The sequence below is a fragment of the Siniperca chuatsi genome, linkage group LG23 (genome assembly GCF_020085105.1).
Source record: "Siniperca chuatsi isolate FFG_IHB_CAS linkage group LG23, ASM2008510v1, whole genome shotgun sequence".
In the NCBI taxonomy this organism is placed as follows: Eukaryota; Metazoa; Chordata; class Actinopteri; order Centrarchiformes; family Sinipercidae; genus Siniperca; species Siniperca chuatsi.
In genome coordinates, this window is record NC_058064.1 from 6,977,984 (window position 1) to 6,993,842 (window position 15,859).

Below are 15,859 nucleotides of genomic sequence, written 5' to 3' on the forward strand. Positions count from 1 at the left end.
AACAGAAATATGTTTTTCATTCATCTTGGGACCCCTTGGAGGGTCCTGACTCCAGGTTGGGAGCCACTGCTCCATGCTATGGACACATTTCAGTCAGTAATCATAATGTATTGTGGTTTGATACCCAGCCCTGTGAAGGACCCAGTATCTCTCCACCAGATCTGGCTGTGTGGCGATGACTTTGAAACAGAATTTAGACCTTCACAATATGAAAAATAATGATAATAAACCTAATAATTTGGTGGTGGTGTACTCATGAACAGTAGTTCTAAAATCCTGACTGTGACACTGTTTACACAAGTTTGGGAATTTTCTAGGAACATAATTAAACAAGGCAGAATAAATGACACAAGAAGAAGTCTCTCTGTGTAGGAAACAACTGCACTTATCTCAACTCATTACCGGAATTTTTCATTTATTATGAGAAAAACACGATTTTAAGGCTCAAAAAGGATTAACTATGACAGATAACTGCAATGTAGCTATTATCATTGTATATTTATACAATTACAGCAGTAAAGCAGCAAACTATCATTACTGAAAACAAGCTCTGTAACTGAGTAAGAAGAGATGTTAGAGGGGGCTTCACAGAGCAGATTTGAAGTTTTAAAGATGTCAACCCTGAGAAGGAAAATACCCACAACACACATTTGTTTGAAGATGGATTATACTCTGTCAATTCTCAGTTTGCTTTACGTCCCTTTCCTCTAGTTTGAGATAAACACAAGGGGATTTTCCTTGTAGAGCCGCTTCTTCTGGAGAATGACAAAACTATTACAGCGAACTGACTGTTTCAGTGTGTGTCACAAAATATGCTTGTGAAATCTGAATGTCATTAATGAGAAGAAATGCTCAGCTGAGAAATACTTGCTGCCCTTGAACGTGTTTCATAAAATACAAACGCTTCATATTCACCAAAGACCTTGAGGGTGTTCAAGGAAATAAAATCTTTTGCTGTCAAGTTCACCTGAGGATAGATGTGTAAAAAATTATGTAAATATGTTTCTCTAGCAACAAAGTGTTTGAATCAGGTGACCTTTGTGGGTCCTTGTCCAACCAGAAATAGACTGTAATTGATGTAGTCCCACTTTCAAGGGGAAAGGAATGACAATGCGGCTGGAAAAAAGCTATTTGAGTTGAGTCAGTTGATCTAATTTTCTGAAGCTTACACTTAATACAAGTTATACTAAGTGTTATGGTCTAATTCTTCCAGAGTGGTAGATAGTTCTCACTTCTTTTACAAACTGTAGCATTTGAAGTGTCTGTAATGTCAAAAAGAAGAGACATATTTGTGGTATGAAAAAAAACCTTATTATTGCTGCTCTGCTGCCATGCCAGTGGAAATACCGCTACTCTGCCTCTCTCTGGCTTTTCTTTTCTTTTTTTTCCATGGAAAGCTGGATTTGGGAAAAGCCTTGCCTCTCTCCTCCTCCTCCTCCTCCTCCTCCTCCTCCAGCCTTCACATCCGGGTCATTTGGGTTGGTTAGAGCTGGATGCTGCCTTAAAGTGCCCCTCGTAAACTTGTAAACTTCGATGTTTGGAAGTTGTAAACGCGTCTCCTTCATACATTTAAATAAATATGGCACGTAAGATATACTTTTTTGCAGTGTTATTTTAGAAATTAACTTGCACAGAATAATGTGTGGTGCAGTAATACTGATAATGTAAATTTCTATTGATTAATTAACTTGTTTATTTATTTAAATTATGCATTTGAATAAAAAAAGGCACTTTAAAGTGGTAGATCTGCAAAATCAAACTTATAAAAGTAATCCAAATGTGATTAAATGTATGCAGGTGATGAAGTTAATTGGAAAGTCTTGTATACATTTTGTGGATAGATGGTTATACAAAGTTAATTAGTACATTAGGTAGTTCTAACAAAGATGTTTTTATTACACTATAATTCAATATTGACATACAAGGACATCGATGCCTTTCATATGAATATGATATGCAATTCTGTTTACTTCATCACTAGAACGTTTTTGTACGACGAACTTGTCAATTCCGACCTTTGAGCCAGCACTTTAAGGCATCACAAGTTGAGCAGCTCTCAGTTAACGCAAAGGCAGACTGATGATCCAGCTGCTGTGCGTGTGAGTGTGTGCGCTGACATGGATACAACTGGCGTTTACTATTGAAACTGGACACATTACAGTGTTGCGGTGACACTGGGGGACTTCAAAGAGCGACAAAACTTCTTCCACGGCCGCACTCATGTGATTTCCCCTTGTTTGAGCCATGTCCAAGAGCCTGAAGAAGAGGAAGAACCACTGGACTAACAAAGTCCATGAGAGTGTCCTTTGCAGGAATGAGGAGGGGGAGCTGGGGCTGGAGTTGAAGGGCGGCGCAGAGAATGGACAGTTCCCGGTTATCGGCGAGCTTCTCCCGGGCAGAGCGGTCTGCCACAGCGGCAAACTCTGCCAGGATGAACTCCTGCTGGAAGTCAATGATACCCCGGTGGCTGGACTCACCACCAGAGACGTCCATGCTGTGGTCAAACACAGCAAAGACCCTGTTCGACTTAAGTGTGTCAAACAAGGTGAGATTTTTGAGCTTTCACAACAACTTTCCCGCATTTCGTAGATTTTTCCCCCCGGACATCTTTGAAAACCGTTAGCTTTTTGACACGCTCTTGTGTTTTGACAGCAGTGCTATTGTCTCTGATGGTCTCCCCTATGCTCGGTGCTATAAACAAACCATGTAAAGACAATTAACTTTTGGGGTGTTTTTTTGTTGTTACAAGTCTTCTGTACGCAGAAATGAATATTCTTTCCACACCCGTTGTCATAAAAAGGTGTTTAAGACGTGTCTTGGTTGTGTTGGTAGGGTCCTGTTGCTATGTGTTTGAACTGGTGTAGCTTTCAAGGGGGTGTGTTACTTTTGGGCCAGTCAGAAAATACACACTCCAGTATTGCACATAATTCATAGTAGGCTACACACTAATTTACAAGTATGGTTTCAGCTTTATACATAACTAATAATAATAAATATATATATAAATATATATAATATATAATACCATATTGATGCTGTACTCACTGTAATATTTTTAAAAGTCACGCGGCCACCATAGGTCAAGATTACAGAATATCCAATAGAATAGGTATAATACCATTTACGTAAACATTGGATTAGATTAGATATTGATTGCACTTTATTGTCCTTTGAAATTCCTTTAAAAATCAATATTAAGTATCACTGACACATACACATTTACAATCACATATTTTATAATTGATATATATACTAAAGTTAAAAAACATCAATCCATCAATTAGTCGATGGACAGAAAGTTAATCTACTATCAGTTTGAATTTTTTAAGCAATATTGCCAAAAATTCTCTAGTTTCAGCTTCTCAGATGTGAAGATTTTCAGATTTTCTTAGTCTTCTATGATAGTAAACTGAATATTTTTGGGTTTGGGACTGTTGGTCAGCCAAAAGAAGTTTGAACATGTCAACTTTGAATTTTGTTTACTGTTTTCTGACATCAAACGATTAAGAGAAAATAAATGACAATGAAATTAATTGCTAGTTGCAGCCCTAAGTGTACAAATGTCTGTGATACGGTATTTGGAAGTGTAACCTTTGGAGAACTTGTAGTTGTGAGTTTGCTTTCTTTCCTGAAGGAGAGAAAATTGTTCTATATTTGCTCTTTAACCTTTGAATCACTTATAAAATTTTTTTTTGCAAAGCAGACATTTAAGTATGCAATATTTATTATCCAATTTGTGCTACATTGAGTGGACTAAATTGGTTTTGGAAAGGACATCGTATAAATATTAGAACAAATCCCCAAGTCCCTATTTCAACATTATAGTGGTGTCATGAGAAATGAAAAATACCATCAAGTACGATAAGGTCACAGTTATTGAATGCTACTGACACAGCATAAATCCCCTCAGGAATATTAGAGGGTGTTTTTTTTCGAGTGGGAAGTGCGGTGGTGGTAAACGAGTGTTGCGGTTTCACTGGAGGCACATGAAGATTGTGCTGTCCAAAGACTCCCGTAGTTGTTGGAGACATTTTTTAATTGCAACACATGCAGCAGGCCGAACACCCATGTTGACTCTTACATTTAATAAGAGCACCTAACTCGTGTAAATTTGCCTAACTCGCGCCAACTCCGTCTAACACTTGTCAACTTTGTCCGATGGATGTGGAGCTCTTATGTCACGGACACACTCCTCTGGCCGTCTGTGTCTTTGATGCTTGCAGCTAATGACACTGGGTGAGTTGAGGGGAGGATCTGTGGGCTCTCATTGTGGGGTGAAAAATCAGCAAAACCCTGTAAGAGGCTTTGGATCAAAGTCTTAGTCTGTGTGTTTGTATGTGTGTGTGTGTGTGTGTGTGTGTGTGTGTGTGCGCGTTCAGCATCACACCAGGGATTTACTCAAAAGGCAGCCAAGCCTATATCAAACTAATGTGTTACTTTTTCCGTGAAATATTCATATCCTCCAGTGACGGTTGATGTGATTGATATTCTCCCGTTGTGCTGCTTGTGTTTGTTCGATCGGTTGTTTACAGTGTCAAGTTGTTTTTAATATGGTTGATGTGTACATTAAGTAAATATTATGGAGGGAAAACACTTTGCAGTGTCCTTACAGCAGGGTGTCCAATAACACATATTTTTCATTTCTCAGAAGAGGTACATTAACTCCTATAATCTGTTTTAATAGATTCCCTTTTGAGGAAAGAGAGTCTAAGAGCACAGTACAGTCTTATCACAGTAAGCCAGACCTGGCAGATGATATATGTCCACTTGCTTTGCTGCTATATACCAGTCTTTTAACAAAGTGAGTGTGTAATTTAAAATGTTCATGGTAAGTCGTTTGTTTATAGCTTACTTTTCTTGATTTCAGAGCCACTTTTCCTGCATGCTCTAGTGCCACAGACTGCTTCCAAAATCAAATCTTTATTTCAGATGCTTTGTAATGGTTCACAAGAGATGGAAGCAGCTACTGTAGTTGACCAGTAGATGTAGAAGCACACAACACTATGAGCTGGATGAATAGCAGGGTGCCGTCATGTAGTGGGTGGGGCTGATCTCAGACTGTACCGTTAATACTGTAACAGGTCTATTGTTACTGCAAAAACATGTTTAACTTTGGGAGTATTTGTAGAGCTGAAATGATAAGTCGATTAATAGATAAGTTCATTGACACAAAATAAATCAGCAACTTTTGGTTTTGATTGATTGTCATTTTTCAAGCAAAAAGTGCACACCTTCTCTGGTTCCAGCTTCTCAAATGAGATGATTTGCTGCTTTTCTAACTCATATGTGGCAGCAGACTGAATCTCTTTGGGTTTTAAACTAATTGTCAGATCAAAAATTATAATGGACATTTTTTACTATTTAGCCATTTTATAAAGAAACTATTTAATCAATTAAGTGAGAATATAATCAGCAGATTAATCAATAATGAAAATATGTCCTATAACTTGTCTGCTGTTGTCTTCTGGTGTTAGCCACTTTCACATTTGCCTGATGACACTGGCTGACCTCGTGTGTCATTGCTGGGATTATAAGAGATATAATCCCAGCAATGACACACGAAAAAGGTGTTGCTTACCTTGATTAAGTATGTTGAAGTTTGATGTTCGCCCAAACTGCAGTAAGCACCTGCAGGTTCTCACCGTGTAAATCTGATCCACAGACAAAAGTGTGGACAGAAGGACAAATGGAGATTTACACCAGTTTATAACTTCTTCTATATACACGTATGTACGCATAAAAGCATTATACAATATTGGAAAACATTTACTGTCAAAAGGAGCTACAGACAGTATTAAGTTTGAATTAACAGCATGCTCACTTTTTCTGTCTATTGTACCTTTTTTTTATCAGCGGAGCTTTTTCTCCATTGTGCTTGTGCTTAATGTTGTTTTCCCACTCAGATTTTTAGAAATCACTTAGGCAGGGGTCCTTAGATTTAGATAAATACAGGATATTGTTAGAAGTGCTAGAGCTTATTAATGGAAGCAGAAATTTTTTTTATTTACTCAACAAGTGTTGGGTGTTTTTGAAAAATGGTTGCATTTATAAGCACAAATATGATTAAAGTATAAAATAGCTTCTAGCAATAATGATAGGGTAGCACTCTTTGTCGACATCAGTAGCAAAAGTGTTCTTGAGTTCAGGTAAAGGTTGTGATCAAACTCGGCTGTAAACAAAGCCTTCGCTCACAGTTAACAGCTGCTTGGTGTGGATTGATGCTGGGTTACTTGCTTGTGCACTAGTAATGTTTCCACTTGTGGACGTCATGCTCATTTAAAGACGTTTCAGGAATTTGAGCTGTCCTTTTGCATAACTTCTGTTTTATCCTTTATTAACAGGAGCCACTTCAAATAGACAAACTGCCAGCAATTCAACTTAAAACCTTCTCAGATATTGGGTTACAGTGGGCCAGCTATGTCCCAATAAAAGACTCATAAATTGTGCTTTGTTTTCCCTCCTTTTGCCTCTAGCCAAGGAATAGGGTCAACAGTTTACGTGCATTGCCGATCTCCAAAGGTTGTTCATGGCCTTTTTGAATAATACATCAAGTTCTCTTTTGCAGTGGTCTACTGCTTCATTAATGTCATAACTGTAAAAGTGCTGTCCATTTCTCTTAGAATATCTTGTCTGGATTGCCAGCTTTCATTACGATTTTCTCTGTAATTAATTAAAGAAGGCAGATAAAAAAGAAAAAGTGTGAATCTTTTTTCAGTTATAGTGATCATGAACCATGTTTATGCATTTAAGCACTTAATTTCCTAAGTACTGTAATATGGCTTTTATTTTTTATAGGCCTAACATCTGAAATCCTAGGGCTTTATCCCATTTTACACGACACACGCACAATATTAGGTCTTTTAGTAGTCTCTGAGGTGAGGATTAGATTTGATTGCCATCAGCATTCAGTCCTGCCCTGTAGGACGTATAGGATCACCACAAAACACTGATGGGTATATAAGAGAACATAATGTAACGTAATGAATGTAACATAATTACATTCCCAGAGACACAGTGAATTCTCATTAGAGCATGACATTATGGATAATGTAAGGAAAGTGCTGAGACTACTTCCTCTGGCTAATGTGGCCCCAGTAGATTTGATGCCAGTAAAGGTCAAAGTTGGATTTTTTAACCCTCTTAGAGCACTGATAGACTTGCTTTAAACTTCGAATTTGTGCATGCATGATTTTGGATTCTATCCACAGGATCGGTATCGGTGCCGTTATTGACCCTTTTAGGAGGATCAGGTATCGGCCAGACCCACTGACATTTAATCTTTGTCAAAGTCATTATAAAAACTCCAGCTACAGCAATGCTTGGCCTTACATAACATGGTCCCATTGAGCTCCACACAAATGAACAGTAACTTGACACAGCAGACACAGTTCCCATATGGCTGTAGGAGCACATTCTGATTCGTGAAAATTAACAAATTACCTTTCAACTGAAATGCTTCGCGATCATCTTGGAGCTTCGTTAAGATGGACAGGTTGATTGCAATTGAGGGGTTGGGGACGCACACACTATAGTAACCCTGTTGAGTGCCGCCATTATGTTTACAATGGATGAAACCACAGTTGAAGAATAAGGGATGATTCAACTCTTACCTGCTGCTTAGTGGATATTTTTTTTAAATCCTCCAGGTACACAAAGCATGCAGGCAAGTATGTGAACAATGCTACTTGCATCGCACCACCTGCAAAATGGTGAAAAGCAAGTATATCACGTTACAAATCCATTCAGTCTTCAGTCTCTAATAATCTGCATGAAGAGTAAACATTAAAACCGTCGCTTTCTCCGTAATTCATAAATATTGCTGCCAAAGCATCAAGATAAATTAGCTTTACATAATACCCCCTCTCTGGCACACACTGAAATGCCCCAGTTCAGCTTCCTATTTCAGCTGCAGTGAAGGATTAATACAGCCAGCTATGGAGGCTGTCACTGCATCTGTACTCTAGTGTGGCTGCCATGTCATGTTACATGCAAAAAAATGAATTTTATGTTCAAGTTAATTCCTGACCTTGGAAACAGCAGTTGACAAAACAATCTCATCTCATGGTCTATTTAGTAGCTGATCTGCAGCTTTCAGTCATATCACATGATCTTCATCAGCAGATGGGATTTGTCATTTTTCTGAGCACTTTGAGGACCTGTCATCCATGTTGGATTAAATATTGAGGCTCACAGTTCCTTCGTGACTTGGAGAGCTGTCGACAACAAAAAATCTCACCTCAAGGTCCATTTAGTAGCTAATCTGGAGCTTTTGTCAAGAAATATATTTGTGACTAACCAAATCATGGACATAGTAAACTGTGACTGCAAAGTTTACACTAGATATTGCAAATAGCAAGTGACATAGCAGATTACACACAGTGGATTAAGTGATTTACTTTTTAAGGATATCTTTTTTTTATTTGGTCACCTCATGAAAAGTTAATTTAATAACTGCACTCTGTAATCATTTCAGGTATTTCTGAGATTAGATGGAAATTTGTGAAATTTATGATTCCGAGGGTTACAAATCTACATCAGTATCTACTACAAGGTAATAGTAATCTTAGTTGTATAAATACATGTTCACTCATTTTGGGAGCAGTGTTGTGAGGCCACGTTGAATAAAACACTTAGCCTATTCAGATCGCAAACACGGGTTGATGACCTATATTTAATTTGCGTGGGTCTTCTTTTGATTTTTTAACAAATTTCTCAGGCCATATACAAACCCAGTACGTTACAGTTACCTGGTACAGTATGTGCCTTAACTGAGCTAGGATGGCTTTCATACATACTAGTAATTCCTTGGCTCTTTTTGATGTCAAGTTTTGCAAAGCTGCTTGCTAACTGGCGAGGATTTTTCTGCAAAAAATAGAGAGGTGCCTGCACACTGGAATCACAGCTCCCTCATAAGACTTAGACAGGCTTTATTGTTGACATTTCAACCAAAACTGGTCTCCCTCAAGTGTTTGCCTGAGGATGTGGTCGAAATGTGGCCAATAAAGCCTAAATCTATATCTAAATCTAATAAAGCAGCTGTGATTCCACCTCTCTATTTTGCTCATATTACTCTGATCTTTGTCTCTGATCTCACTTGTGCACACAAGTGCATTTGCCATTTCAATAAGATTTCTGTGCAGTGACTATACCAACAAAATATTATGATTTTGGCAAATAACATGAACCCTCAAAATATTTATTAAAGAAGATTGTCCTCTCTGTTGTAGTCCTGTTTTTGATTAAAAAATCTTGATATTACATTTCCTTGTTTCTATCTTATGCTGTCTTATTCATAATTCTCCACTTGCAGCAAAACCAGGAATACTGTACATGACCCCAGCCCTTGCATAATGATTTCTCACGTCCTCTTTGGACATCCTATACTAATACTGCTCATGCGATGTTTGAGTCACTGTCTTGTGAACTGTGTTGGGATTCAGGTAGGGCAGGTTTGGTTATTAGGAAAATATTAAATACATTTATGAATATTAATAAAAGTATTAATATTATCAAAATTATTCATATGGATTAATAATTACAGGGCACCAACCTGGGACCAATAACCAAACATGAAAAACAGTCTCAAAGCTGGCTGTACACATACAAATGCTGATATTTAAGATGCTATCTTACATTAATAATGGTGGACAGTGAAGAGTGAAGTCCGAGCACCGGGGGGGGTAAGGAAGTTGGCGGACATGACCACGTGGTTGGTCGTCACGCACAGACCCAAAATGGCGGGCAGACTCACAAAACTCAAACAAAGGGGAGAGCCTGAATGGAGGACGCGCTCTATTTGTCCTCAGGATAAGGAATGTAGCTAGTAATGCTATCTGGTTCATTTGAGATGTGTGTATAACTGTATAAGGTGTGTGGGTTAGAGAGAGGAAAGAGAAAGAACAGCACACAGAGTAAAGGCACAAGAAATCTCAAATGTGGCGGCAGAGCACAATAGCTGTTCTTTGATCACACAGGAACCCGGCAGCAAACTTTCATTCAACAGCTGTGTTACTGGACTTTGGTCTGATAAAGCACAGTTATTAGCTTCCACAGTGGCTGAACCTAACACATTTAAATGGTCCAACAGCGTGGTACTGAAACAAAATGAAACGTGCTAAGCACAAAGAAAAACACACAGGAAAACAGGACCCAGCGGTCCATTACTTTCCAAAATAAGCAAAGCACAGTTCACAATTAAATTAAATTAAATTTTATTTATATAGCACCAATTCATAACAAAAGTTATCTCATTGCGCTTTTCCTATAGAGCAGGTCTAGACCGTACTCTTTATAATATTAATTACAGAGACCCAACAAATCCCACCATGAGCAAGCATTTGGCGACAGTGGCAAGGAAAAACTTGGACAGAACCAGACTCAATGGTGGGCGGCCATCTGCCGCTGCCGTGTTAGGTTTTGAACAATATTCGGTTTTGAACGCAACAATGAAGCTTAAATGAGATAACACAATTATAAAATCTATCTCTGCCCAGATACAAGCCTCTTACTTGAAATCGCTCTTGGTTAGTGATTGGATGCGTCATTCCGTTTGGGTTATCCGGTCGAGTCCTCTCGAGCTTGGATACTGACAGAGGCGGATCCGCACTGTCGGCAGTTTCAACAGCGGAACTGTTCCTTTGATTGGCAGCAGAGGGAAGCAGTAGTCGACATTAGTGGGGAGAGAGAAAACCTCAGCAGTGGTCTTTCTCTCTGTGAAGAAGCAGTAAAACCTGACTCATCCTTCTGCAGGTACGGGATCGTTATGGGAAATAACGATCAGGATCCAAAAGTGTGTTCAACAAACACAAAGCAGTCTGTTGCTCGTCCAGCGAGTTAAGACTTTCCTAGGAAAATTAAAGTTCACATGATGTGCCTTGCTGTAGTAACGGGGTTACAGTGGACAGGCTGTTGCGCCAGGCTTTATAGAGGTGATGACGTCATAGCTGTGCGCCAGGATTTCATGCGCTGTATTGCGCGTCCCATCCAATAGGAATCCAGTGTTTGGATTCAACCGAGATCTTGCGTCTGAGTGTGAATTAACAGCTGGTGGAGATTTGGCGCCATTCTACTGTCTGGCCTTTTCTTTCCCATTCAGGCCTCGGGTCAAGGCTTTGCCCTTTCCAACTAGGCCGCTGTCTTTGTTCTCCACACGTGGTGTGCTGAGGCCCATCAACTGCATGCTGTATGGCTGGAAGCTCTGTGTTAGAGCAAATATTTAGGATAAAGTAATTTATAATACCTGGAGTCAGCTGAACTGAAGAAGGCTAAGGTCAGCCTTATTGTACCCAAAGATAAAATTGTTTTGCAGACAGCAATCTTCAGCTTAAAACTCCATACAACAAAAAACAATTCATAAAACAGCACTGCACTAGCTATCCAGTACAGCTAAAGGGAAACCAGTATGTTATGATGCTATCAAGTCAATGGCACATGCCCAAGTAATGGACTGACTGATGTGAGTGATGATGAGTTTGGATTGGTCACTTGTTTGTTGGGGGTTTGAAAGATGGGACGGGACAATCTTAGAGAAGTTGTGTTGAGTCAGACACACACTGTTGCGTGGGAGTGCGGTAATGATTCTCAGTACAGTCAGACCCATCTGTCTTCTTGTCAGGGTCCCATTGAGAGTGTTAAGTTGCACCAGCAAGTGCAACACAGAAAGTGTGATACAAATATAGACACGCACATAAAGAGCTGCTATCCTCCAGTGTGTGTGTGTGTTTGTGTTTGTATCAGCGCTTCCCTGGGGCCTTAGCACCACTTACCACATGCTGTCCAATCATGCCTGACAGAGGTTTGGTGGAGAGATCCTGCTGTCGTTGCCTCTGTTACACTGTCTGACTGCCAGACTCACCTCTGGGGACAGGTAATGATAAGGCGCGCGCGCACACACACACACACACACACACACATATAACTGTCTTTCCCTCCTTGTCAACATGAGCCATCTGTTGTGGCAAGTGGAAGTATTCCAAAGACAGAAATGGGAAGGTTGCAAACTTTTGTGTGTGCACTGTACATGTATGGTAGTGTGCATGTGTACACGAAGAAGCCAGACTATGCTGGTGTTTGTGTGTATTTGTGCCTCTGTGGCATTGAATTAATATTAACTGAATGTATCAAGGAATCAGTGAAGCTGTTTCTTTATTGGAAGTAAAGTGCTGTTTTTCTCTTTAAACGGCGAAAAAGGGTGGAAGAAATCTTTATGACCTTCTCCATTATCTAAGGTTTTATAAATGAATGTTGTATGGAGCTAATCCTCCTTTATGTCTGTGCCCTTTATTTGTCTGCTCAGGTTTATCTATGTGAATGTACAGTGTGTCATTCAGGTTGCTACTATATGAAGCTGTCAGTTGCTTTGTTCCTCAGCTGCTTTGGTACTTTTAAAAAGCTTTTACAGCTTTTCTGGATGGATCTACGACAGCATGTCATATGTGTGTAACCTTTTATGCTGCACTTAAGTGCACTTGATGTTTGTTATTGTAAGAACTGCTTTTCCTCATAGCATACTGGATTTAAAGCCACTTAGGACATTAGCTAACAATTATTTTATGTTATCAATTGATACATATTTTTTTATTAATTAAATAATAATTTTGTCCAAAAGAATAATTAGGTCAAATGGCCGTTAGAGGTTACCATAACCCAAAGTGTCGCCTTCTGATCAGCAGTCAAAAAAAACCTAAATGTGCTCAGTTTAGAAAAATATTGTGAGTCTGAGTTGGTTAAACAATTAGTCGACTGACAGAAATGGCAACAATTTTGAAAATCAACTAATCAATTACGTAATTTTATCAAGCAACAAAACTAAGAGTCTACAGCCATGTTAGTGGGTTGAAGCTGTAGTTAGGCGCAGTTTGAGCTAAATGCTAACATCAGCATGCTAATGTTCTCCAAATGACAATGCTAATATGCTGATGTTTAGCATATACCGTGTTCACCCTTTTATTTAGCGTGTTAGCATGTTAACATTTGCTAATTGGCACCAAACATAGAGTTCAGCTTAACCGGATGGGAATGTCATTAGTTTTGCAGGTATTTCATGAACCAAAGTATTGGACAAATTCAAACTTTGACCTAATGATGCTGCTAGATTAAAAGTCAGGGGATCACAAAGTCATTAGGATTCATACTCTGGGGACCATGAATGTCTGTAACAAAATTCATGGCAACGAATGGACCAAAGTGGTGGACCGACTGACAGACCAACAATGCTATCCCTAGAGCCATGGTGCTAGAATGGCTAATAATTGTTTTAATTTTTTACTTGATAGTCATCAACTAGTCTAGTCTAATTTTCTGTCGTTCGACTAATAGGTTCAGTGACTAATTGTTTCAGCACTAGGCAGACCTTGTGATTATAAACAGGTGTAATATTTTGTTATGTGAAAATCTCTCCAGATGGCCCAACATATTTCACTCAAAATAACTTTGAACTAATGATTCTGGCATTCTTAGTGCGCTAAATGAAGGAGGATTAAACATCTCATTCATGTTTACAAGTATGTTGAATATCCTTACATCAACCACACCTACACTCTGTCTGAACAGCACTAATTTTCACATGCTGGCCACAGTTAAAGTATGAGCTGGAGAATGTGTGTTTACATGTGCAGAGAGAGAGCTTGTATAGCTTAACGATTGATGGATGATTTTGGTAATCCAACAATTAAAGAATTTTAATGAATAAAAGACAAAGCCAGTGTAAGACTCATCTGTTTACTATAGTGCTTGAATCCACTTGATGTTTTTTTTGTCACTGACATTGACACTTAAGCTGTAAGTGTGGATGTATTGTGTTTTGAGCACTATATAGTGAATTATTTATTTACAGCGTACTGTACTGTATATGTACACAGTTTTACATTGAGTGACACCAGGAATGCTCATTTGTCATAAAACGTTTTTTGTCAAGTCTCAATGATACCTCTTTTGTCCCAAAGATAAGGTGATTCTTGTCATCTTTGCAACAAATCAATCATCTTTAGTCAAGTTTTATTTATTTTTTTGCATGTACTGTAAAGCAGTATTGTTTTCATCCTCCTTTTGGGCCTCTTCTTTATCAAAAACCAATCAAAGTCACAAAGAAGAATATTGCAGACCCAGCAGCCCTGTAGCCAAATGATGAAGCCAGAGTAAACATCAGGGTTGTGAAGTGTGATGAATCACAAAGTGGCTATGGATTGCTGTTGTGCAACTTGCAAAATTTTATAGGTGTGCACCCCATAAGATTTTGTAGAGGGAGATATTGTAAGATTTCATATTTCATGTTGGGGAAAAGTTAATATTCCTACCCCCTCAAACTGCCAGTGGTATGAATATAAATTAGATCTAAATGGGATATTTTGGAGCGAAAGGCACTAGGGAGGGTGAAATTGGCTGACCTGCTCAGAGAGAAGGGAATATTAAGCAAACTCTACAGCCCACACACTAGTTGTTGCTGATTCACCAAAAAAGGGAACAATCAATACGGAGCGATTAAAGCCTTTCTGAGAGCCGCGGTAGTTGGTCTGTCCTTATCTGCCTGTTTCTTGGCAAGGATCAAACAGTCTTGTCTTATTATTCTGCATGGATGAGTGTGTGTGTGTGCGTGTATGAGAGAAAGTATTTTCATTTGTGTCTATCTCAGTATGTGTGTTTCTGAGTGGATTAGGGTTGGACCAAGATGGATTTTCGGCTAATCGGTTCTACAAATGGTGGACAATGAACAGCAACGGCAACTTGTTTCACCTGGTTGCCCTGTAAACGGGAAACAAATCTTAGTTCAGAAGCAACAACTTTTTTTTCCTTTTTTACAAAATGGAATCACAGTGGCATTGGAAATTAACCCTCTGTGACCCTTTTGTGTACAGATTAAATAAACAAATACATGTTAATTAGTGTACATTACAGGCTCTGGTAGGTATATTTTTGAAATTTAGGAGAGCCAGGCTAGCTGTTTCCCCCTGCTTCCAGTCTTTATGTTAAGCTAAGCTAACTGCCTTGTAGCTCTAACTCCATATTTAATGCACAGACGTGACAGTGGCATCAATCTTCTCATCTGACTCAGCAAGAAAGTGAATAAGTGTATTGATCATACTACAGCTACATGACAGATATAACAGAATCTGATCAAAATCCTGTTGGGGTTAAGTGTTTCTTGTAGAAAATGCAGTATTAAGGGACGATCACACAGAGACGCGTCGCTAGAAACGCATCACCATCAAAACCATTTTTCTACCATTTTCCTATGGTATGGCACGCCTGGCGTGCACTCCTCTCTTGCGCCGCGTGTTGCATTTTTATAGCGGTTTTTAGACACACATAAAAGTTAAAACTTTCTCAACTTTTCTGCACAAGGCGCGGAGTCACACCACTCGTCAATGTCAAACTTGGCCCAGGCAGCCAATCAAATCAAGCAAGAGGCGGGCTACTACTACTTTACCACTTTCTTCCTGTTGCTTGAGCAGCTAGGTGAATCTCTCTGGTGAGTATAATGCTGTTTACTATACTATACCGGTAAAAACTGCGGGGGCAGGGGTGCACGCTGCGTCTGTAGCGGTGCGTCTCTGTGTGATTGCCCCTTTATTGATCGACCATGCAGTAATTAACTAATCAAACAAATTACACCATAGCCATACACAATACAGTACATACACAATACAGAAAACAAGTACACAAGGCCAATATATGCCTGATTTATTGATTTAAATGTAGTGTGTGTGTACAGTGTTACAAGTAAGAATTGTAGTCCAGAACTGACAGAGCAGCATTTTGTGACAAGATAAAGAGTCTGCAATAAGACAGTAAACAAGACCTTGATTTACCGCCAGGCAGTATAGATCCTACAAGGAATGATGAGACATATTATTAGCATGTC

The 15,859-nt window shown here is 39.1% G+C and overlaps 1 protein-coding gene across 12 annotated transcripts in view; it reads left to right on the forward strand.

Moving 5' to 3' along the window:
* The first annotated feature begins 2,036 nt into the window (after window positions 1-2,036).
* magi2a (membrane associated guanylate kinase, WW and PDZ domain containing 2a) overlaps window positions 2,037-15,859 on the forward strand; it is a 230,003-nt gene continuing 216,180 nt past the window's right edge. For 4 of the 12 annotated variants that reach the window (XR_006376839.1, XM_044186306.1, XM_044186308.1 and 1 more), the window contains exon 1: window positions 2,038-2,545. Coding sequence is in view for 11 of the 12 variants with exons in the window: in XM_044186306.1 (XP_044042241.1) it covers window positions 2,245-2,545 (301 nt within the window). In the remaining variant the exon portion in view is untranslated. Of the gene's footprint in view, window positions 2,546-15,859 lie in introns of all 12 variants that reach the window. The other 8 variants (XM_044186296.1, XM_044186309.1, XM_044186299.1 and 5 more) reach the window with 4 other exon arrangements.